Source organism: Parastagonospora nodorum (genome assembly GCF_000146915.1).
Source record: "Parastagonospora nodorum SN15 chromosome Unknown scaffold_1, whole genome shotgun sequence".
NCBI lineage: Eukaryota > Fungi > Ascomycota > Dothideomycetes > Pleosporales > Phaeosphaeriaceae > Parastagonospora > Parastagonospora nodorum.
The window spans coordinates 2,327,597-2,350,663 of NW_001884549.1; the positions used below are offsets into that span (position 1 = coordinate 2,327,597).

The following is a 23,067-nucleotide window of genomic DNA, read 5'->3' on the forward strand; positions in this document are numbered from 1 at the left end:
AACATACTCTTCCCCGCTGCGGGGAAGTATTGGGGATTGGGGTAACTTGAAACACAAATAGTATTGCCACGAGACCTCGGAGATCTGGAAAGCGGACTGATCGTGGCCGAGAAGATTCGCTAAATGCCCGTTAGCACATGTAGCTGGTGGTTCCTGCATGTATTGAAATGCGGGGGGCCTCAAACACGATATTGGAATGACGATTTTCGATCGAGCTGTCTGTGTGCCATAGCTACCCAGTAAATCTAATAGACATTTTTTCAGGGAGCGATTTGATCCATGACTCAAGCATGTATGCAGAGAATCTTTCTCTTCACACGATTCATAATCGCGCCAAACGTGGCTGAGCGACCTTCATAGAGGTAGCGTTGTGCGCCGCAGTCTCGAGATGTGACCGCGAAAATCATTATTACTCGCTGAGTCGACGTAAATGGAAAGCGGTTGTGAGCACCGTCGCGCCGCCTGCAATACTTGGGTAATCACCTGAGCCTGCCTTCACTGCTAATTTGCAGAACTCCGGGACTCTCAAAGCTTCCATCATATCAGAAATAGAAGTTCTTTTGTCGAAGCATAAAGCATACCTAGAATTTTTGCGCAATTTCCAACGCCTACCGTTCTGTGCCAGACCCTTACACTAATGCCTTGCATTCACGCCGAAGCTCGATTTCGGTCGCGTCCGAGCTGGCAAAACAATGACTCAGCGGTCTGATCATTTCAATTTGCGTACAGACGGAGACTCTCTCTATTGCATCGCTCACATAATGGGATCGAGATACTAAAGGCGCAAAGGCCTCTTCCTTTTGTTGTAATGGCCTGCAGTGTGAATATGACGGGGTGTTTCTATAAAAGCTTGCGGCCTTGCGCTTACCTAAAGATGATGACTGTTAAAAGATTAAGCTATCCTGCAGAGTATATACATGCAGAAGTATGAAGTGCATGTATGATAGCAGAAAATGCCAGCGAAAATCATATAATCGAACGGATGTTCGAAACACATTGCTAAGCAAGATCGTCAGACATTATATGTTTGGGATGGCTTTTTACTACAGTGTTCTACATCCCCTCAATCATGTGAGTTACAAGGCAAGTAGCTCTTACCTTGATGTTGCTGCTGGGTTGGTAAGAGCGACGTTGTACGTTTGCTTACCAGCTGCCACCAGATGATTCCACGATTTCATGTTTGATTCTACAGCATACGACGCCGACTAGCTATCTTCCTATCTACCATCGCTATTGCCAACAAAATCACAAACCAAAAATGACCATCGCTCCACTACGCCCGCTTCCGTCGCAGCCACTCACGTCTCGCGTCCAGATAGTTGACGATTGCGTTTTCCCAACACCGTCTCTTGGGTTCTTCTTGAATAACAACCTCATACCCCGGAGTAACTATGAGGGACGTCTCAAATGTTCTTACTGCTCGAGGCCAACTTGCGGCAACATTCACCTCGCCATGCTGCCTACACCCGCTCCATCACCCGAACAAGTAACACGTCCAACTCAGCGCATCCACAAGCCGCGCAAACCAAACGAATCTCTCAAACCGCACGAATCGCACGAATCGCATGAATCGGCCCTGCTATCCGACGACGACGAATGTCCCGATCGCACGAGGTGTGAAGTAGCGTTACAAGTAACCACGCCGAGTTGTGGGCACATATTTGGGTCTAAGTGTCTATCTGAGAAGATTTTCACCACTGGAAATTCATGTTGTCCAATCTGTCACACAAAATGGTATGTGAATGAGGACCCGTGGTATAGAAAGAGTGTGATGAGGGAGAGTTGGCCGAATGGGCAGATCATGGCCTTGGGCTGGAATGTTGGGAGCTTCAAACAAGGAAGCTAAGATGGGAAACTTTTACGAGAGTTAGAGGGCGTTTGACCGTAATTACTTCCCAAGCGTGGATCGGGCAAATGCTTCAGTCTCCGTAATCGCGTCTTCTCACTTCACCGCTCATGCCCGTTTGCGTTCCCCATGGCTATGCCAATTCTCACCGCAGTTCTAGCGCGGTAGCAGACTCGCCTTATAAATGAATCACACCAGTTATCCACTCCTCTTCCCTCCCATCCTTCACTCAATACAGTCCACAACAACTTTTTCAAACTATCTCAAATAACCCTCCACTCTAAATCTCTGACGATGAGGATAACTTTCTATACCCTCCTTTGCCTCACTGCTTTCTTCACTATTCTCGTTGGCGCTGGTCCCAATCTAGAAGACCGCTCGAGTGGCGGCCTGCAGCTCTCCAGCCTCAACACGTCCAAAGGCGGTAAGTCAAGCACAACTGCAGCTTCCCAGAGATTACCTTTAACCTCCGATAAGTTACGTCACACGCCTCTGGCGACGATCCCTCTCTTAAATATGACTCTAGCACGACTATTCAGATTTGGGTCGGCAGCATCAAGATCGCCGTCGGTCATGTCATCCAAGCTGATCTATACCGCACCATCTGGAGTCTACTCGATAGAGCCTGTCCTTCCAACACAGACCAAGCGACATGCAAGGTCGACAAGACCGACATCTGCTTCAAGACCGTGACTATTGGCAAAGACAAGCGTCCCGTTGACAGTACGTTTGAAACCCAAATCTAGTGAAATCTAGTCATGTTCACCTACAGAGAGCCCAAGAACCAACTAACTATCTATAGGCATGGTCTGTATCCATGAGATTCGAGCAGAGTGGGGCACCGAAGAGCTGCGCAAACTACTCATCGGCGTCGTCGCGGGTACACTCGAGGCATTAACGAAGCGCTACCCTGACGGCAAGACCAATTGTTTCTGGATGGGCGATGAGGCTGCATGCAATGTCGGAGATGTGGTCCGTGTAAGTTACTCAGCTCTTGTGCATCCTTTGAACAACAGCTGACGCCTGCGTACAGACAAACCTCGTCCCATATGGGACCAAGGCTCAGTACTTCCACATCAAGCTTTGGAACGGAGAGACAGGGTACGGACAATGGGATTGCTGTGAGGGCGATAAACTCCAGCTCGTCGACAAAGCTGTGGACGGTCTTGGTAGCAAGATTGGAGAGATCATGCATCAGGAGTTCACCCGCAACTCCGCCTGCATCACCGACGGCTGGAAGGGTTGCAAGAAGGCGTAAGAATGGTGAGCTCTGATGTCTACAGCCTTCGGAGAGGAGTTACGAGAAATTCAAGGTATAAAGGCTCAGACGGTCAATGGGTCAACAAGGCATCAGTGGCTAGATAGGACTGGGTGCAAATACAAACTATCCAACATTTCCTCATACTGCCAATCATTGACAGATTTCCATCAGGCGTGTGGTACACTGATACGTAAGATTGAATCGACCCAGAGCCGAGAACAGAACACCAAGCCTCGAAAACGACAATGGGTTTTCGGTCGGAAATTCGTTATGCTTCGTCCAACACGTCGTGCATGTAATGACGTCAGCCTGCGTTTGTGCGCCAAAACAAACCGATTCACTGACCGCAAACTTCATCCGTCGCCATCCTGCCAGAAACCGCTAAATTTCGTTAGAATCACCCAGAACACCAACTTACGCGTAACTCTAAGCACTATGGGATTTTTCAACATAGACAACACCATCCAAGACATTCGGAACGACGTTTTAACGCGTGTGGATCTGTTCATATTCCTGGTCGTTTTGAACGCGATATTGCTGGCCGCTATTATCTTCTTCCTGTACAAGATCCTAGACGCTCTCGTAAGACTCCGAATAGACTTGAGAAGCACAGCTATACCAATGGGTGGGCGAAGACTGGATGCGAAGCGCGAGTAGTGCTCACGGGATCGAGCGCAGAAGCATGTTGGGCAGTTTGACAAAATGTAAACGGGATGAGTTGATTGCCTACGGAACATTGGCGTATTTGCTTGTGTTCGTGTCTTGGGGAGCCATGTTCCATCCCACATTTCCTATCTGCCAGCGGAGACCAAGGACCGAGTCGACAAACATCTCCAAATCCTCGAGGCTTTCTGCGACGAGCGTCCAGATCTGTTCGGACCGATCAATACAGCTGCCGCTATCGAGAGGCTCGAAAGTCTCGACCACTTCTTCGCCAACACCGCTCCCCTTCTCGGCCGTATCGATGACTCGCTTCAGGCACTCGAACTGCCTGTCGATATCCTCACGTACATTTTATTTTCTCTGGTTATACTCAGTATCATCGGGCTTGTGCTGTGTGCTTCCTAGTTTGGGCGCGAAGTGGAGCTGCAAAAATAAGCATTTTCTGCCATGGGCGGCGCTGTGGTAGAAGGGTCGACAAAATTCTGTACTGAAGTAAAGGTGTGGGTGACAGGCAGGTGAGAGAGCGGGATAGTCGACCAGACAGTAGTCCTTGAAGCCAAAAGCTTTATTTAGCACTGAGTAATAACCAATATAAAATCCCTTAGAAAAATATGCTCTACCTTTACTTTGTCGTTAAGCCACTTTCACTACACCGTTTTTCCGTAACTCATGGTGAACGCTGTTTGTTAATTAGCACTAACGTATACTTACTAGCCTCTCCCCAATCGCCCATACGCTCCTAGTTTGCTTTCCCACTGTATCTCACCCACCACCAAATGACAAAGCGCACTACAAAACTTCCCGGCTAATTACATCGTGTAAATAAGCACACCGATACTGCAATTTAGCAGACGAAGGCCTGATGTGAGTGCTATGGCGTAGATCGAAGACAAAAGCTCACCCTCCAAGTGCGACTACAGTAATGGGCAATCACCATCTATCTGAGCTGTGCCTCCGCCACATCGCCTTGATGGAAATAAAACTCATCGACATACAGACCAACACGAACAAGTGCGAAAACGCCGCCATGACTACCAGTCTTGCTATGGCTGATCTGATGAACAAGATTGATGCCATCGGTGGACACCTCATTCAGGACCTGACGGACGTCATCGGTGTCTTACTCCTGGCGTTACTCGCAGCTATGGTTCTGAACATCGGTCTGGGCTACCAGGTGTGGAAGAAGGGCAGTTCCGTCAAGAAACACGCTGCCCTCCCGGGTGCCATTTCGGAGTGAAAAGAACTGTGCGAAGTCTGATACGATGAGAGCTGTATTCGGCGTGGGGTCGGTCGCCAAATGCGGGATGTAAGTTTTGCCGTGGTGAAAGTCTGGCAAGAATTGTGCTAACGTTGAACACAGTACAATCGCAACACGCATGAATTTTTTCTGGGCAAAAGACTTGCGGAAAGGTTTTCTTTGAATCGTTACGCATCCGGATTTCATCGAATTTGATGACTGGAAGAAGCCCTTATTGTAGGCAGTGAGTGGCAGGTGCATGTTAGCAGCTCTGAGGACGATCGCGACTTCTATAATCGAAGCTGAAGAAGGGAGGCTTGAGTACCGCATTACAATTCTTCTATGAGAATTTCCCCTCGACGCAATCCAAAGTCAAATTTCAATTCAATCGTGCATCATGAAACATTCGTGGTGTTGTTCCAGAATCGGCCCACATCATGTGGCGAACACGCGTTATCGATCTGCAAGTGACCAATCGTGTCTCACGGAGACCGGACGCTAGTCACACCGCCCTCCCGTTCCGCTCAGCCTCCAGCCTCAGGGTCTTCAAACCTTGAAATACACTCCTTGTCCTTGCCAACGTCGATTGCAACACGTCTCGCTCTGCCACATACACAGTACCATTGCTTGTTGACACTGTCATACCGAGCGTTCCTCCTATTACACAGCGTCAGCATTCTGTAATTGCACACATTTGCTGTCTACCTCCAATCGACATCAACCAGCAATGGGCCGGTTACCATTCCCAGCTGATGCCGAACTTACGGGGCCGGACCGCTTGGTGCTGAGCGTGATGCAGAAGCAATACGAAGTACACGAGCTCACGGCAGACGTGGATGCCGCAGAGGAGTCTGATGACTCGGCCAAAAAACGGTCCGAATTTGTAGCACCGTCTCCTGAGGGTAATTCGATGCCCTTCCCGTTCCATGAGATGGGAAAGAGTTGAATACCCAACAGATTCTAACGAGCTTTTAGATATACAAGACCAGGAGCAACAGGCAATTGAGTATCTGAAGAATCTTAACGACCCAAAGTCGAATAGCTTCGAGCCTACTGTTTTTAGCTCCGTGGATCTCCCGGACATAAAAAATGCTTTCTTCCACGATAACATTGTTTTACCCTACACGAAGTGGGCGCGCACAGTTGTGCGAAATGAAGCCGATGTTGTCATGATCACCCATCTGCTGCTGTACAGCTGCACTACGCTACCATCTGCAATCTACCTCTTCTACAACTTCCACTGGTGGCACGCAATCCTCCACGGTGTCATGCAGGGATGGTATGCTGGCGCTTACACGCTTCTAAAGCATCAGCACATCCATGCGCGAGGAGTGTTGAGCAAGAAGTACGCTGTTGTCGACGAGCTGTTCCCGTACGTGCTCGATCCGTTAATGGGACATACGTGGAACTCGTACTACTTCCACCACGTCAAGCACCATCACGTGGAAGGTAATGGACCAAATGACCTATCATCTACGGTTCGATACCAGAGAGATGACGTATGGGACTTCTTAAAATACGTTGGACGGTTCTACTTCCTGATCTGGTTCGATCTACCGCGCTACTTTCTACGCACTCGGAAGCCTATGATGGCACTCAAGGCGGGAGGATGCGAGATTGGCAACTATGCTTTCCTGTACTTTTTGTTCAATTACGTCAACACCCGCGCGACCATCTTTGTATTCCTCATTCCGCTTGCTCTTATGCGCCTAGCACTCATGACCGGAAACTGGGGTCAGCACGCTCTCGTGGACGAGTTGGAGCCGGACTCCGACTTCAGGTCTAGTATCACACTCATTGACGTTCCTGTACGTTTGTCACAATCCCCAATGGATGGAACTTCTATGCTAATTCCGAACAGAGCAACCGCTACTGCTACAACGACGGCTACCACACATCTCACCATCTCAATCCACTTCGCCACTGGCGTGAGCACCCGGTAGCGTTCTTGTCCCAGAAGAAACAGTACTCGGACGAGCATGCTTTGGTTTTCTACAACATCGACTACATGTTCTTGACCATCAACCTACTGAGAAAGAACTACGATCACGTTGCTCGCTGCTTGGTGCCTATGGGCGCACAAATGAACCTCACGCACGAGGAGCGCGTAGCGATGCTGAAGCGCAAGACGAGGAAGTTCACCGAGGAGGAAATCGCTGCTAAATGGGGCAAGCAATATGCGAGGCTGAAGTAGGCGGTCCATGAGTCCGAACTCATTTTGAAGCGTGCAAGGGCGAGCATATAGATTAACAAGCAAAGTTCACTGGGGGGCTGATTTTCAGGTCAGCTCCCGCCTCGTAACTTCCACTCTCCAAGTATACATGTCATGACGTACAACGCCTACCTGCCTTGTGCGCTCACCATCCATACCTCAAACATTCGCGACTACTGGACGTGCACCAGTCTCAGCACCCTATTAATCATCACTAAAGGTAGCAGGTCTCAGTCATGGTATCTGTGGCCCAGCAGCTCGAGCAAAGCTTGTTCATCGCCACTTCGAAGACTGTACATAGTCGGACGCAACTTGCCGACAGGATACTGTTCGAATGCAACGCGACTGGAGGCATTACTAATGCGCGCGCATCGAGAGACAACAGTAGACTTTTCGCGGTCGCTGATAGCCATGTTGTTATGTTGTGCGACGCGTTGCGCGGTAGCAAGAAATGCAGGCTGCGAAAAGGCGATGTGAGGCGGACGGCGACGAAACGAGAATACATACATATCTGACACGTCACTCAGGGCGAGCCACGTCTTCTTCTATTATCTCCGGACTCACGCACGCTGTACTTTACGACCACTTTGAGTCCATCAGTTCAGGCCTACGACATCCCAACGACGGAGATGCTGCCATCGCAACAGCCACATCCATCACCGCCAAACGTCATATCAGTGTCAAGCAATGGGGATGTACTGCTGTCTGCATCCCCTGCACCGCCCACGTTATACATACAAGATAGACGATGGAGAGGCAGTGCGCCAGTGAAATTCCAACCCACAGACGCCGAGACACCTGTCAGTTGCGCTGCGTTTTCGGGCCCTCACACTCCGACCGACAACCTACATACGAGCTTCGTCCTGGGTTTTCGAGACGGCAAGATGGCAATGTATCGACTCTTTCTGCCTACAATGCCAGAACAGCGCAAACAATGCGAATTGGGGGGTGTGCGAACATTTGATTTGCAACCAGTCAGGATCGGTGCGATCAAGAAACTGCACAAGGCGTCTATGGGAGGAGTGGTCGCTGCTGAATTCGTACCGGGCTACACATCACGCATCATCAGCATCGGGCATGATGGACGCTGCCGGCTCGTCGATTTTGAAGGCGGCGGCAAGGTCTTGCGAACATAGCATGTTGCTGGCCCGGCAACCTGTCTATCAGTTGTTGCCGATGGCCCGCATACATCACAAGGCAGAAAGGATGGCACAGTTCTGTTTGGAGGCGACGCGGCAGAAGAGAATGACGAAATCTACGAAGGATTGCAGACCCTCATCGCGATCGGTACGGAGTCTGGTAAAGTCTTCATCTTCAACTGTCTTGGGCTACTTGTGCACGATATTGCCATGGAACAGCCCATCATAGCGCTCGAATGGGTTGGAGATATGTCTGCGCCTTCGCTATTGCCGAATCATATCTCGTCCATGTCGCCAGAACCACAACCGGTTGTGGATACGACAATTGTAGACATTGAAGAATCGTCAGACGAAGAGCTTGGGACTATGAGGAGAAACTTACCGGTATCTGGACATGCCATTCCAGCACTCAATAACATATCAGCTGGGCCAGACCTATTCTCTGCCGATCATATGTCTGCACAGCCATCACGCAGACCCTCAGCTATATCGGCCGGCTCACCATTTCGGACCCGATGTACGCGCCACCAAGCGCAAAGAAAGTTTATGAATCGCCCTCGCATTGTTACAGATACTTTTCAATCGCCCCTCACGTCCTCAAATCGCCCTTCTGACCTTATACTGGCAGCTACATCCGCACTGCCCACACCCCCCTTGCGAGAAACTCGCAACTGGCCAAAATATCGCACCCCATCCACCCTACCGCCAGCATCTTATGCCCGCCGCCTCCCATCTTCCTCCGCATCACCTACTCGCGACACAGAATTCTTCACACCTCCATCAACTAGACGGGACAAATCCAGAATACTCTCCCAACTCTCCAACCTACGCGCGTCCGCGAAAGACGCGGCGCAGCCTCCAGCATCATCACCAGCATCATCAACAAGTCTTCTCCCCGACACGTCTCCAGCTTCAATCACCAGCACCCCCTGGCAGCGTCGCCTCACCTCTCTCGCGCCAAAACGGCATTGCACTGTTGAAGCGCCCTCGACACCTGACCTCCGCACAACGAGTAGTATATACTCCCAACCCTCTCCTCCAGTGCGCACCAGCACCAGCAATAGATTGCAGCATCTCGAACCACGCACAAGCACCAGCACACCCCCCTGGCTCTCATCCCCCTCCTCCCCACGCTCACACTTTGCGTCCAAACTCAAGCTCGAATCCACTGTCAACTACCTTGCGGAGATACCCGATTCCGAATCACCGACGAGTTTGTATTCAAGGGGGTTGGGATTGTTGGATGGACAGAGCTTTTCGCAGCCCGGTGGATCTACATTGTCTGCGGATGAGCTGCAGAAGGTCAAGGGGCTGAGGAGTTCGAAGGTGAGCGGGAAGACGTGTTTGGATGAGATTGTGAGGTCGAGGAGGGATATTGAAAAGTTGGAGAGGGAGATGGAGGGGTTAAGGGGAGAGATGAAGGATATTAGGGAGTTGTTGTTGGCGCGGAAGTGAAGCTGTCGAGCCTAGATGCTCAGAGATAATTTGTTCTGTGATGTGTCATCACGCCTCATTCAGATCATCGTCCAGGTTGTGTTGTAGTTGCGACTGTGCAGTGACCTAGATCGAATTCCGAACAAGTATCAACATGGCAATGAGGGATGGGGAACAGGCCCAGGAGGAGTATAATTCAATTACATTCCTCTTGGATAATTACACCTCTTTCGGCGGCCAACCTTCGAAAGAATTCCGAGGGAAAGACCAGATGTGCCCAATCTCGAAGCACGTCAAAAAAGAGTTTTGGAACATGGACAGTCCGCATGACACGTAACCAAAGTCAAAAGCGTTTTAAGTGAAAGGTCGATATTGGAGTGCAGAATGTCGTGTGGCGCGAGATGGCAATGACAGCCGCAGGGTTATGTAATCAGTCCGCGGTCGCCCCACTACGCGGGGAAGGCACCAGCGAGCGCGTCGATAGCTTCGAGCTCGGAAACTCTCCACACCTCCGACAACGCCAATCGTCCTGCAACCATGGCCTCCACCACAGAGCAGTCAACCTTCTTCCAGCAGCGGAGAGCGAAGAATGAAGTCGTTGTCACGGGTACGACCACTTTCACCATCACCGGCCCATTCTATCCCCGCTAACTTGCATTAGATCCGCCCAAGTTCGACCTGGAGTCATATATCAGCAACTACTCTGGTAAGCCGAAATCCCAATTACTGTATACTGTTTGTGCAGTCAGTACTAACAACATCAAGGCTTCACACGAGTTGACCGCCTCCACCACATCGGCTCTCATTCACCCTACTTTGCAGTAGATGCTTACCGCCTAGCCATTGCGGAGGCAAAGAAGGGCCAAGAATGTCAGCTTATACACGGCATTAGTTGAAGAGTTCAGCAATATCGCGCCAGACGACCCGGCCGCATTACTGGATACAGCCATGGGCTGAGAAGAAGACGCGGGAGATACAGCAGGAGCAGGACAGGCTGGAACACGAGCTGAAGTCATACAAGAACAACCTCATCAAGGAGAGCATACGAGTAGGTGCCAGATTTAAAGATCTTTTAGGCGAAGCGCTGACAGCAGTTAGATGGGGAATGAAGACCTTGGCCACTTCTACTTCGACACGGGCGACTACGCCAGCGCGAACAAGGCCTACCTGAAGATGCGCGAACACTGCACATCCAACAAGCACCTCGCCGATATGACGCTTCGCCTCGTTCTGGTCAGCATAACGCAGAAGGTGTGGGTGCAGACACAAACAAACCTGACCAAGGTCGAATCGGCACAGCTCAAGGGTGACGACAAGACAAAGCTAGAGCCTATCGTGTCTGCCTGCAGTGGTCTCGCATTCATGGGTACTGGCAAATTCCGGGAGGCCGCAAACCACTTCCTAAGGACCCCACCCTCGTACCTGACTGCCGAGCCCGCCGCAAACATTGCCTGGCAAAAAGAGGTCATCTCACCCAATGACGTAGCCGTGTACGGTGGTCTTTGCGCGCTTGCTTCCATGGACCGCAGCGACCTGCAGGACAAGGTTCTCGCAAACAGCGAGTTCCGCAACTTCCTTGAGCTTGAACCCCACATCCGCCGCGCCATCAATCTCTTCTGCAACTCAAAGTACAGCGCCTGTCTCGAAGTCCTTGAGGGCTACAGGAACGACTACCTCCTGGACGTCCACTTGTCCAAAGTGCTCAACCAGATGTACGACAGCATACGGACCAAGAGCATCGTGCAGTACTTCATACCATTCAGCTGTGTCACGCTGGATGAGATGGCGTCCAAGTTCCCTACCTCGGGATACAAGATCGAAGAGGAACTTGAGCGCATGATCAACGAGGGTACCCTAGACGCACGGATAGATCTCGTCGACCGCCTTCTCATCTCGCCGCCCACGAACCCACGCCACAATGTGCACGCCGAGGCCCTCACCATGGCCGAGACGTACGACCACACCCTCCGCCTGCGCCTCACGCGCCTCAACATGCTCGCAGCCGGCATGGAGATCAAGCAGGACAAGGGCCAGAATGAGAAGATGTCGTCGGGCATGAGCATGGACAATGGTCTCGGTGCGAGTTTACGTGGCCTCGGATCTAAGATGGGTTTCACGTAGGATGGGAGGCCAATGGGGAAGGGGGTAGGGTACTCGACTTCCGACTTCTTCATATGAGCTGGTGGAATAGCTTCCAGCTTGGCATTTGTTAGGCGTTATTAGCGAACGGCGCTGGGCGTTTAAGGGGCATATGCGACTCTCTCTCAGACATGGCATGCAGGGTCAAATGAACTACGTGGACACAAAGCAGGTCCAGCAGTTATTCGTGTGCGTACTTTGCGAACAGTTTCCAACTTGAACACTACTCCCAAAGCGACATGGACGCCTGTACACCTGTCAAGCCATGATTATCGTGTGAGAAGAGGAAGCATGAGAAACGTGCAAAACGATCTTGCAGAATATCAATCATACACCAGGAAGATACCATATCATTGCTCGGATTCCCATCCAACCTTTGTCCGAAACAGAACAGAATCAATGCCCAAAAGAATAAGCTAGTGCTAGGGGGTATCCTATTCGCAGAAATCGCCGCTTTCGATTTGATCAGAAACACACAACCAACCACCTGAACGCCACGCTTCGTTAAAACGTCATATATATCCCATCCTTTATATATACTCTCTCTTCGCCCGGTTATCGAAACACACCCGGCCCCCTCCCCTGGCCCCACTGATCCTGCTGGCTTTGCTGCTGTTGCTGCTGCTGTTGCTGCTGCGCGTTCCCGCCCACGCCCTGCGCCTGATACGCATAATACGCCGCGGCGTTGGCGGGCCAGGCAAACTCAGCGGCGGTACCGCGGTAGGTATTCGCATCCACATTCGCAGCGCCCGGCTGTGTCTGCGTCTGCGTCTGCGTCTGTGTTTGCGGGGTCGGCACATACGGCGCGTGATTGGTGTGGTCTCGTGCGCAAAGTAGTTCTGATTCATCTGCTGCTGGGGTTGCTGGGGCTGCGCGGTGTTGAGGTGCTGTGTGCCGACTTGGAGGGAGGATTGGAGGGTGGAGGGGGAAGTTTGGACCGAGGGCTGGGCGTTGATGATGCGTTGGGGTTGGGAGAGTTGTTGCGGGGAGTGCAGAGAGCGGGTGCGGTTGAGTTGTTGCATTTGCTGGCGGTGGGGTTGTGGGGGAATTTGCTGGCGCTGTTGGGCCTGGATTTGGGCCTGGGAGAGCGAGTGCGCGGTGCTGGGGTTGGGGAGGTTGGGGTTGCGAGTGTGGGACGGGGTGTTATTTGGGGAGTTTGGACGGGGGTGGTGGAGGCGCGTTTTTCGGATTCGAGTTCCTGGATGCGCGCTTTGGCTTCTTCGAGCTCCTTTTTCATCTTCTCGTATTCGGAAAGCTCCTTGGTGGGTGCTGGGGCGTGAGGCACTGTGACGTTTGTCTCAATGCGTGGCTCTTCGCTAGGCGATTCGGTGTAGTAGCATTGGCGCTTCTTGTCGGTGCAGGTATTGCACACGGGTCTCGTGCCCGTCGCACTGAAAGGAATATTAGCGACTATGCCTGCAGTGAAATGATCTTGACATCACGTACCTTTTGTCTTCTTTCGCCTTGCAGACATCCACAAGCTGTTCCCGCGGTCGTCCTCCGCGGTGGCGCAGGTGGCTGCTGCATAGGCATTTGGTGGTGGACCACCAGTGTGCTGCGGATGAGGAGGTGGAGGCGGCGATGGAGGAGGAGGATCAGGCGGGGCAGGCTCTGCTGGAGACGGATCGACCTGAATCAGCTCCAACAGCGATCGCAGACTCTGCGCCCTCAGATCGCTCTCCAGCGACGTATTCGACGGCCGCGGCGCCTCAGTGCTTACCGGCGCCTTCTTCTTCTTCGGCCGCAAGTCTGGCTCCTCGCTGCCGTCTTTCGACTTGGCCCGCGTCACCAGCTTCGTCAGTGCCTCTGGGTCGTTCACTTCGAGGTACTTGCGGCGCTTCGAGTCCTTGCGGGGCGGCGGCGCGCGCTCCTCGTACGTCTTGTGGATGGGCACGTGCTTGTAGAAGACATCTAGCGACTGCTTGGTGGCCGAGAACTTTATGGAGAGGACGCCTTTGCAGTCGTAGACGGGCTTTGTCGCGCGCTTCCCCAGCTTCGCGCCCTTGCCATTCGCCGCGCGGTCCTTGTTCAGCAGCGAGTCGTTGCAGTAGTAGGAGAAGCGGAAGCTGTCGTCCTCGCGGCTGTTCCAGCAGTTGTGGAAGCTGTACCGGTAGCCGTCGATGCGCTGGATGGCGTCCACACAGCACTTCGCAATGGCGCGCTGCTTGCGCATCTTCTCCTTGGGGTCGGCCGTCGGCTGCAGGGCCTCCATGATGCTCAGGCTGACCTTGTGCTCGGGCTTCTTCGTGCCATTGCTGCTGCTTCCGTCGCTGGCCTCGACCGTCTGCGGGTAGGTGGGCAGGCCCAGGGCGACGGCAGGGTCAGCCACGCTCTGGTACGCGTGCGAGGGGCCGCCATACTGCGCGGACAGGCCATTGGCGGGCTGGTAGCCAGGCGGGGCGTGCGGGTGGTGAGGGTGAGGGTGAGGGCGAGAATGCGGGTGGTGCTGGTGCTGGTGCTGCTGCTGCTGTTGTTGTTGTTGCGCAAGGCGGGGTTGCTGCGCGGGCTGCTGGGCATGTTGCGGCGTGCTGTTGCTGGCACTGGCGGGCGCCGACACCATGAAGCTGGCGCCTATCCAGAACGACAGCTGGGCCTCGGTGTGCTCGGGCTGGTCGGGCGGCGCGTCGAGGTACTTTTGCAATGACGTCTCAAACTCGTCGAGCGACGACACATGGAAGTCGACGGTTTTGGCCAGGGCGTCCCGCGGCTGGCGACCGCGCGCGAGTTGCACAGGCTGGGCTGGCCAGAGTGCTGCTCCTCCTCCTCCTCCTCCTCCTCCGCCGCCCTCACTGCCATGGCGATAGCCCGCGCTGCTGCTGCTCGAGGTGCGCACATGGCTGCCGTCCATCGCAAGGAAGGTGAGCCTCGATCCTTGGACAAGTGGAGCGCCGGGTAGAGTGAGTAGAGAGATTTGGTAGCCCTGGAAGTGTATTGAAATGGTTTAGCAACCAAAACGATCGTCGAGCCGGGTCCGTGCAGCCGAAGGGCCTCACCGCCGTGCCGCCGAACCCTGCGCGACATCTCCATGGGTGACGCTCGTAACCCTCCCAGCAGGACGGTACTCCCATCACAGCCGCTGCACATCAATTTGCCCTGACGAGATGGAGGGCACGTCACCGTAGCATGATGCCCGCGCCGCTACTGGATGATACTCTGGCGACTGAAGTGACAGTGACACTGCACGTTGTTAACTACGACGGGAAGTAACAAGGGCATTGGACAGCCCGAAGCTATACACAGGATCGTGACGCTTCGATTGTGACAGCAAAGTCCAGGCAATCCTGTTCGCCTTCCGTAATGAGCTTTTTGAACCATTCGTCAGATAGTGTAGGAATCCAGAGACTCGCATTCATTGACGAATACCAGGATGAGTTGAAAGTCTCAGAAGACAATGAAGAAAAACCATCACAAGCATCAAGTAGATCAAGTCGAAACACTTGTGACAAAATTGTATCATTCCGCGCCAGCACGATCAGACATTAGACTCATCATCCCATCCCATCATATCGAGAAAAAAAAAGAAGTGGTATCGGTCCCAAACGCCCATCCCTTTATCCCAGGATATCCCGTCCCATCCCTCTCTCAAACCCAAGTCATGATAGTACAACAAATAATCGTGATCCCATCTCAATGTACTTCCCTCCCTACAACAACCCCGCCTCAACCGCCTCAACCGCATACTGCCTCCCCCCAAGCGCCATCCCCGGCACCCACGGGCCCCTCTCCTCCTCCGTCGCGCCAAACACCCCATCCGCCCGCTTGAGCGTCTGCACATCCAAGTCCGTGACCCAGCTCTTGCCGTCCGGAAGCTTCATGCGCACTTCAAACGCGCTGTCGAGCATGAGGTCGTCCTTCCACAGCCGCCTGGGGCCGTCGTAGACGCACAGCACGCGCTTCTTCATCTTCATCTTGTCGGTTGCGCAGCCCCAGCTGAGCGGGTAGTTTTTGCGCTTCTTGCGCCCAGAGGTGGAGAGCGAGACGCCGCCTTTGGAGAAGGTGAAGCGTGGGACGGGTTTCTTGCTGATTTTGTTGTTGTTATTATTGGGCGTGGTGCCGGCAGAGGCACCGGTTAGTTGTCAATGTTGTTTGCTGGATTTGAGTGCTACCTTTGCCCGAGCGGTTGCGTCGCGAGCCATAGGTGTCGTCGTTGTGGTCGTCGTTGTCGAATTCTTCTTCGGAGATGACGTCGTCGTCGTCGTTTTCGTTGTACGACGGGACGGTGTACTCGATGCTCTTGCTTAAGCCGTTGCGGTCCAGTGTCTCGGTGACGGCTCTGTCTTCGGCGACAGAGGTCAGGAGGCGCTGGTTGATGGCCTCGCTGGGATCGGCTTGTTGAACGACGCGAAGGACGCAGTCGTCCAAGTGTTCGTAGAACTCCTGTGCGTTGGCGAAGGTGACTGAGCACGTCGAACACGTTCCAGCGACGTCGGCGTTGCCAGTGTATGGCTTGCGACCACCAGGGCTCCTCTTTCGGCTGTTGGGTGGGTTTTGCTCCACACCGTGGACAGACGTCAAATGCCTCTTGAAGACATCAGCGCGGTTGAAGCTCTTCTCAGCTGCGGAGCCGCTCCCGGGACAGAACCCGCACACCATGGTGCCTTTGTAGTGTGTCAGTGTGTGCCGGTTCTTGTCATACTTCCGCGCGAAACCCTTGACGTAGTATTCGCACGTAGCAATGGGGCACTTCTCGGGCCTCTCGCTCTTATGTGTGAGCATGTGTGCCTTCAGATCCTTGAAGACACGGCCACACTCCGGCAGTGGGCAGAGGCCCTTCTCCCTCGGCTCATCGTCCACTTCAAAGCTACTGCGGCTCTTGCGGCTACTGCCAGAGTGTTGTGAGTGGATAGATGTGACCGAGCCCCGCCGTTGGCCATTGAAGCGTTGGTAGGGGTGATATTGTTGTGTTCGGAGATATGGACTCGCACTGCCCTGCTTTATCCGTGCCGAGCCAGGTTGCAGGCTCTGCGATGAGATGTGAGACAGCGCAGGTGATGGCGGGTGCTCAATGACTGGGAAGTATGGCGAAGGCATTGCCTGCATGTCGTGGAAGGGGCTTTGGGGCGCGAAAGCGAAGGGCTGAATTACGTTGGGATCTATTGGTAACGCGTTAGTTGTGATCATTGGAAAGTAGCACAAAGCACCACTGGGAAACCGAAACATTGAAGTTGGAGATTGAGATACACGAAGAGTACTATCAATTTGAGGAGAGAGAATGAGAGGAATTGTTTCGAATGAGGGCACTACACCCGAAAATACAGGGTTTGATTGTTCGCCTATAGCGAGAAAAGGCTTCGTCGAGGTACGAGTGGTCGGTGTTTTGAAGGCAGATGTAGTGAAACAGATGGCAGAAGATGAAGAAGCAGAAAATAGCGATGTGTTGGAGACTGATGACTTACCCACAAAGTTCTTGTCGCTCGCAGTCATTCCTGGGTACTCAAAGCTGGAAGTGAGTCCGAGCCCTATTGAGTTCCAAGAATCGGTGTAGTGTGTTGGTGAGCCTAGAGCGGAAGATGACACTGAAGCACCAGACTCGGACGATGCTGAGAGAACAGGAGGCTGCTCGTGGAATGAGTGCGTTGTTGAGTGAGGAGAGCCTGCGGGTGTTTGATATTGGATAGGCTTGACCCCTTGAGCAATCGCATCATAGTGGTACTGAAGATCATGAGGTCTTTGGCCTTCTGTGAGGTGCATCATGGGGTCGAATGTCGCATTGAAGGACTGTTCCATGCTATATGTTGAAGTAGGCAGGAATGGCTGGTTTGTGATGGGGTAGTCCATGTGCTGCTCCTGATTGTTCGAGTAGAGCTCGAAGTCGTTGTGCATATTTGACGAGTAGGGGACGAAGTCGACCATTTTGTGAGTTGTTATTGAAGACGAGAAGAGTCCAAGAAACTTTTCTGAACCACTGCTCAGATCTTTATTTGCACGGAAGAATTAGCATAAGCGGTAAACAAAAGCGGTCCGTTCGATGGGTCGGTGATGTTTCGCACGACTAGCGTGTCTTATACATCACAGGGGATCGATCAGGCTGGGAATGCTCACCTTCGCTTGAGCAAGGCTAGCTACTGGCTAGAATCGTAGTACGGGTCGGCGAGGAGACAGTATCGTCGATGGTACTGTCGATCTTTTGCTGTTTGGGAAAGGGAGTGACAGCGGAATCGTCTTGCCGAGAGGTGGTGTTCAAGGCTGGCTGGCGAACCGAAGGACAAATCACAGGCGAGGAGGACTTGTTCCTGAGTGCAGATCCCAGAACGTCAGTGAAGGTCTGGATGAAGCTATGTTCGCGTTGATCAGAGGCCTGGATCTAGAGGGTGGTGCGTCGGGGGCGACTTTGGTTTATACATGAAGGCTCAGACACGACTATGCTGGGGGCCATTGCGGACAGTGCACGAAGCCACCAGATGGCATGCTGCACCCCTGCAGCCAGGGTGAATTTGCTGCCCTACGGGAGCATGGGCCAGTGGTATGAGGTGGTCAATTGAGAACGGTCTACGCTAGGAGAAAAGCAACCGTCCGCCATCGCACGCCCCGACCGCCAGGTGCTTCATGGAGTTGCGGTGTCAGCGACCCCTGCCCTGCACAGATGGGCGCACCGGCCGCGCGAGCCTTGCCTGGACGGGTCAGCAGCAAAGCCACAAGCCAGTGAAGACAGCGCTTCGCGGTGGAGCATCGCCTGATCTGGCGAACAGAAGCGGATTGGGGCATGGTGAGCACGCTACTCGACCGATTCTTTCGGGATGCATCGTGGCATGTCCTCCCATTCCGCAAGCCTGCTGCCCCACGCCTCGTGATTGGCACAACCTTCGCTCTGCCCGGTCCGCATTGCGGGAGCTGTGGCTGGTGCGCGGCTGTGTTCTCCTCATGACGTTCGATTGGACAGGGGACGGGTCTAATTTTACACTTCCGACGCTACCATTGCCTGTAAGAGGTGTGGTAAGCGAGCTGCTCTCATGGCGCAGTCGACATGGCTCGTAGGACAGACACAGAGGTGGTGACTTCACCGCGTTTCCTTTACCTGCTTGCTGCGCAACGCTGCAATGCCTTGTCCTGACTAACCATTGCCCACAGCGCGCTGCGTCATGGTCACCTCACCACGGGCAGGGGTCCATACCGAGCATGAGGCTCGACAGCTCTTGGTCGCGCCCACGATGTGTCGCTTTTGCCCACGGGCCTGCGAGCCACGGGTCCAAGGATGCGCCTTGACATGGGAGATGCAGCAAGGCTTCGGTGGCTGCTGCCAATGGCGCCGACACTGATGCCCATGTCCGCGCTGCCACCCTCCCGTCTGCCGCTCATGAGAGAGAGGACCCAATAATGTTTGGCTTGTCCCTAGGCAGCGCAATCTCGCTCAGACGGTCTTGCACTTAGCACAGTATGGAGCCTTGCTTGGACAAAGACCGCCCAGCGATATCGTCGGGCGCATCCCGCTTTCATACCGCCGTCGGGACCGCCTGTTTCTATTGTCCTTAATGCTTGCCCCAGTCTGGCCCGACTTCGTGGATAAGGTTGGCGACAGAGCGCGAACCACGGGCGGGTGCGCGCTGGCTTGGGCCAGCCCAGCCGTCGAGTAAGTAATTTGTCGACACCTAGGCCTGCAGTGCGACCACAGCATGGATATCGATTGTTCGATTGTGCCACGGTGGTGATGCTCATTGATCAGGCCATGTAACGCGACTCACATCAAGGGGTCTCGCATAACATGGCCTGCGCTATCGACGATCATGTCCATACTCCAGATAGGCTTCCTGCGTCGTGAACAAGCTTCTGAGTATCTGAGCTTTCATGTGTTGACCCGTGTCATGTGTGGGGAAATCTGCCGTTCACGATTGGCGCATCTGCACCACATCAAAGTTAATCTAGCAGTAGATTTGTACACTACGATGCTTTGTGTCGGTACCACAAGCCGGTGGAATCTCCGTGTGCGGCAACGCTACGATGGTCCATAGTCTTCTTGAGCGACCATATCCATACTTTGGTGAGGTTGCATGCAGGAAGGTAAAGGTGCATTTCGGCTGCAGCATCTGTGAGATTCCGGGACCGTGGGGTACTCGCAACTCAGTACGCAATCGAAATGCGTGATGTACATGACGGCACGGCTACTTTTCCACTTCCCACGTTGTGAGCATGACGCTGCCCTAAAGCATGTTAGTTGCGTCTGTACAGCATGTCTCAGAGAGATTGTACGCACCGCCACAGATCTCTTTGCCACCTATATATAGCGTGGATACATACCGAAGCGACTAACATCGTGCAGTTGGGGTCTCTGCAAACGTGCATGTATGCACTCTTCGGTCAAAAATCTGCACGGCCACAGCTTAATGCACCCAGTCTAGATTGTATCGACCCAGTGATGGCTGGCTGGGGACTGAGACCGAGGGCCGACAACACAGAGGCTAAGGCTAAAAGGGCCGTTTTCGCGAGGATCCTTGCGGCCCTCCTCCCATGTACTTCCACTTGCCGCTTGACCGGTATCCCAAACCGATCAAGGCAATGCAGGAGCAGTTTCAATTTGTGATGTTGCTGCTCATCCTCATCAAAGCGATTGGAACGTGTCGTGAGGATCACACCCACTACCGGCCAGGTTTCGGTTGTTCTGGCGCTTTGCTGAGGGAAGCAATCTTAATAGTAAGCGCGGACAGACATTACTCCGTTACCACGCGTCCAACAGCATTGCATTACCAGTATGAGGGACAACGCTGGGCGAAGAAAGGGGCCGGAACTCGACTAAGGCCATGTTGAAGACATATACTTCAACACCAGGCTCTCGCTCAAAGACTGGGCGAAGGGGCTGCCGCTTGCGTCTCGTGTGCTTGAAGGGGCGCTCTTGGCGCTGCACACAGATACGAAGTTGCCCTATCTTTCAGAAGTTTCTAGTGATCTCGCTTCCCCCGGTCGTTGCAGTTGGGGACGAGACGCTCGAGACGGGTTAGAATAACGAACGGTACCAGAGTCCGTTAGCTTGACGGACCACTTCTGGAAGGCAGCACAGAATGAAGGTTGCGACCGCAACATACGGGGCGTGCAGTTGTGACGCCAAAAGCCACCAAGACGGGTGATTGCCAGAGCAATGCTCACCATAAGCGTACCGGCCATTCGGAACTTTCAACATGTCTTCGTATCAGTGTTGAAGGACGCAGGCATCAATTGAGCCGTACCATGTCCGTGGTGCCAATGGCGACATGATCGCCGAAATCCTGGTACGACGTGCTATGTTATCGACTGATAGTCCCGTACTCCTTAGAACGTCGCAAGCGCAATGCTGTGCGACACCGGAGGTCCAAAATTGGCTCGACTGACATTGGACAACTCGCATTCTACAGCAAGCCAACAGGGGGTAAAGCTTTACCGCGAAGATAGAGAAGTCCATTCCAGAGCTAGGAAGCGAGCATGACCGTTACAAACACGCCATGGATCCGTGGTGGTGGTGTTCAACCGCTGTTGGTCGGCTTCGCCGCGTGTGGAGATGGATAGTGCACAGTCTAATTGTTGGCGTCGGCCTCGCCTAAGCATCTGACCCCGCAAGGAGGGCAGAACACAACCGACTGAATGGTTTAGCGTCTCAGACAGATCCTTCCCGCACATGCTTTGCTGTCTTGGGGTTATCCCAGGCCGGGCCGCAGAAAAGCAGGGATTTGGCGTCATGGGTAATGGAGATGGAAGTTGGTCCGCCTACAAAAATTGCTTTTCGACCCTCCTCAAGGGTCAAGAGTCCCGCCGTACAGAGATTGCAAGTGGTGTGATCTTCAGAGCAGAGCCTCATGCAAGGTCTCCCTCGCTCGAGCTTAGATGATTGGCCAGCTCGTACATTCGGATTTCACGTGTCGAAGTGCCCGTGCTGCAGCACCAGGTTCGATGGAGATGCTTGCATCCTGGTGGTTCACTTACTCGCCAATAATTGTCTCGAATCGTCCGCTGGGCTGTCATACAAAGAAATTTTGCTAGTAACCCACGTCTCTAGCATCTGGCAGCAGGCGAAACGTACGAGATGAATAACGAATATCTCCGACGATGTGTAATTTGACGGTGCGTCCTCCAGCAATTGTCACCTAGTCGCCCTGTTGGCAGGATAAGCTAAGTCGCAGTACCCTGACCTGACAGCGAAAAGCAACGTGACTTGACTCTTGAAATTTGAGACCACCAATTCCGACAGACTTTGGGCTCAGGATAGAGTGCAACCAGCAAAGCGTGAGTGGGCGCTACATGGATGGTCTGTGCATGCCCGAATCTGGACCCTTCCTCGCCAACCCCTGCGGCACAAAGTGGTCGGTCCAGGCTGTATGCTATCGTTTATCTGCATGTGCGAAGGTGAACAGTCATTGTCGTGTACGAGAAAGCTGCTCGGGACCCCACGGAGACTCGGGAGTCCATTGTATCCAAGGTTTGCGGAAGACTTTGTTGTTGGGGTATAGCATGGATGGTGGTCGGCGACATCAGCAGCCTTGGTTTATCACGCAGGCGACCAGAGGTATTGCGTATGTCGATCTCTGTCTTGCCGCCCTGCAAGAGGTCCCATGTTCTTGAAATGAAATGGAGTTTGGCTGACTGAAGAAAACTGTTATAGCGAAGAGGACGTGGTCGAAGTAAAGTTCGTTCTGAGGCGGACGATGAACCATGAGACCGGGTTGCCCGTTTCCTCAGCTCCTCGGGGCGGGAGCACAGAAAGGGCATGCACACCGGCGCCTCTCCGTGGCTTCAACAGTCCGCGGGGGTTACATCAACGACTGATGGCTGCTCGACCTCAACTTACTCAGTCTGAGCCTGGTCTCACAAGTCCTGACGCATCAAAAACAACTGACTGTTGTCGCTGTTGTATTGAATGCCGGTCCTTCTGGTCTGCGAATGCGAGAACTCCGATCGTACACCTCGAATCCACATCGACATGGTGGAATATACACTTCGAATCGGGCCCAAGACGAATCTTTGAAGCAAACAGCTGCACCTGAGCTTCATACCCCACAAGGGAGGGGTACCGATTGCATCGAGCGACATGTGTTTCTGCCAAGAAGCCTCCCGTGGCTTGTGCCGACCATCGCTTGGTCTTCTCAAGCAGTCTTCGATTTGAATTATTTCCCGACATTTCAGTATGGGGACGCCAAAAGATGTTTGTATGCGGCCTTGGTAGTTGATGAGGCGTGT

General features: G+C 53.2%; 8 protein-coding genes across 8 annotated transcripts; 5 read left to right on the top strand and 3 right to left on the bottom strand.

Annotated features, from left to right (window-relative positions):
- Positions 1–2,140: 2,140 nt before the first annotated feature.
- On the top strand, positions 2,141–3,104 carry SNOG_01058 (hypothetical protein; the record flags this gene model as incomplete). The annotated part of the gene is made up of 4 exons (XM_001791665.1): positions 2,141–2,270; positions 2,324–2,569; positions 2,649–2,824; positions 2,880–3,104. 4 exons carry the CDS (start codon positions 2,141–2,143, stop codon positions 3,102–3,104), a joined length of 777 nt encoding a protein of 258 aa, XP_001791717.1.
- Positions 3,105–4,692: 1,588 nt separating this feature from the next.
- SNOG_01059 (hypothetical protein) lies at positions 4,693–5,007 on the top strand (the record flags this gene model as incomplete). Its single annotated transcript, XM_001791666.1, has 1 exon — positions 4,693–5,007. The coding sequence occupies one exon, from the start codon at positions 4,693–4,695 to the stop codon at positions 5,005–5,007; it is 315 nt and encodes a 104-aa protein (XP_001791718.1).
- Positions 5,008–5,734: 727 nt separating this feature from the next.
- Positions 5,735–7,201, top strand: SNOG_01060 (hypothetical protein; the record flags this gene model as incomplete). Its single annotated transcript, XM_001791667.1, has 3 exons — positions 5,735–5,880; positions 6,050–6,815; positions 6,869–7,201. 3 exons carry the CDS (start codon positions 5,735–5,737, stop codon positions 7,199–7,201), a joined length of 1,245 nt encoding a protein of 414 aa, XP_001791719.1.
- A 254-nt stretch (positions 7,202–7,455) lies between these two features.
- SNOG_01061 (hypothetical protein) lies at positions 7,456–9,813 on the top strand (the record flags this gene model as incomplete). Its single annotated transcript, XM_001791668.1, has 3 exons — positions 7,456–7,603; positions 7,820–8,316; positions 8,356–9,813. 3 exons carry the CDS (start codon positions 7,456–7,458, stop codon positions 9,811–9,813), a joined length of 2,103 nt encoding a protein of 700 aa, XP_001791720.1.
- A 516-nt stretch (positions 9,814–10,329) lies between these two features.
- SNOG_01062 (hypothetical protein) lies at positions 10,330–11,913 on the top strand (the record flags this gene model as incomplete). The annotated part of the gene is made up of 5 exons (XM_001791669.1): positions 10,330–10,399; positions 10,454–10,498; positions 10,615–10,662; positions 10,698–10,840; positions 10,891–11,913. 5 exons carry the CDS (start codon positions 10,330–10,332, stop codon positions 11,911–11,913), a joined length of 1,329 nt encoding a protein of 442 aa, XP_001791721.1.
- A 573-nt stretch (positions 11,914–12,486) lies between these two features.
- On the bottom strand, positions 12,487–14,779 carry SNOG_01063 (hypothetical protein; the record flags this gene model as incomplete). The annotated part of the gene is made up of 3 exons (XM_001791670.1): positions 12,487–12,708; positions 13,094–13,322; positions 13,374–14,779. 3 exons carry the CDS (start codon positions 14,777–14,779, stop codon positions 12,487–12,489), a joined length of 1,857 nt encoding a protein of 618 aa, XP_001791722.1.
- A 589-nt stretch (positions 14,780–15,368) lies between these two features.
- SNOG_01064 (hypothetical protein) lies at positions 15,369–18,159 on the bottom strand. The gene is made up of 3 exons (XM_001791671.1): positions 17,974–18,159; positions 17,328–17,846; positions 15,369–17,024 (listed from the first exon to the last, which is right to left on the bottom strand). The coding sequence occupies exons 2-3, from the start codon at positions 17,782–17,784 to the stop codon at positions 15,970–15,972; spliced, it is 1,512 nt and encodes a 503-aa protein (XP_001791723.1). The 5' UTR covers positions 17,785–17,846; positions 17,974–18,159; the 3' UTR covers positions 15,369–15,969.
- A 4,519-nt stretch (positions 18,160–22,678) lies between these two features.
- On the bottom strand, positions 22,679–22,812 carry SNOG_01065 (hypothetical protein; the record flags this gene model as incomplete). The annotated part of the gene is made up of 2 exons (XM_001791672.1): positions 22,679–22,689; positions 22,728–22,812. 2 exons carry the CDS (start codon positions 22,810–22,812, stop codon positions 22,679–22,681), a joined length of 96 nt encoding a protein of 31 aa, XP_001791724.1.
- Positions 22,813–23,067: the final 255 nt, after the last annotated feature.

Excerpts from the sequence above, each read along its gene's own strand:
- SNOG_01064 (XM_001791671.1), bottom strand. The coding sequence starts at position 17,784 with ATGGTCGACTTCGTCCCCTACTCGTCAAATATGCACAACGACTTCGAG. Across the intron at positions 17,025-17,327 it reads GAGCGACAAGAACTTTGTGG|ATCCCAACGTAATTCAGCCC; the intron begins GTAAGTCATCAG and ends CGTTACCAATAG.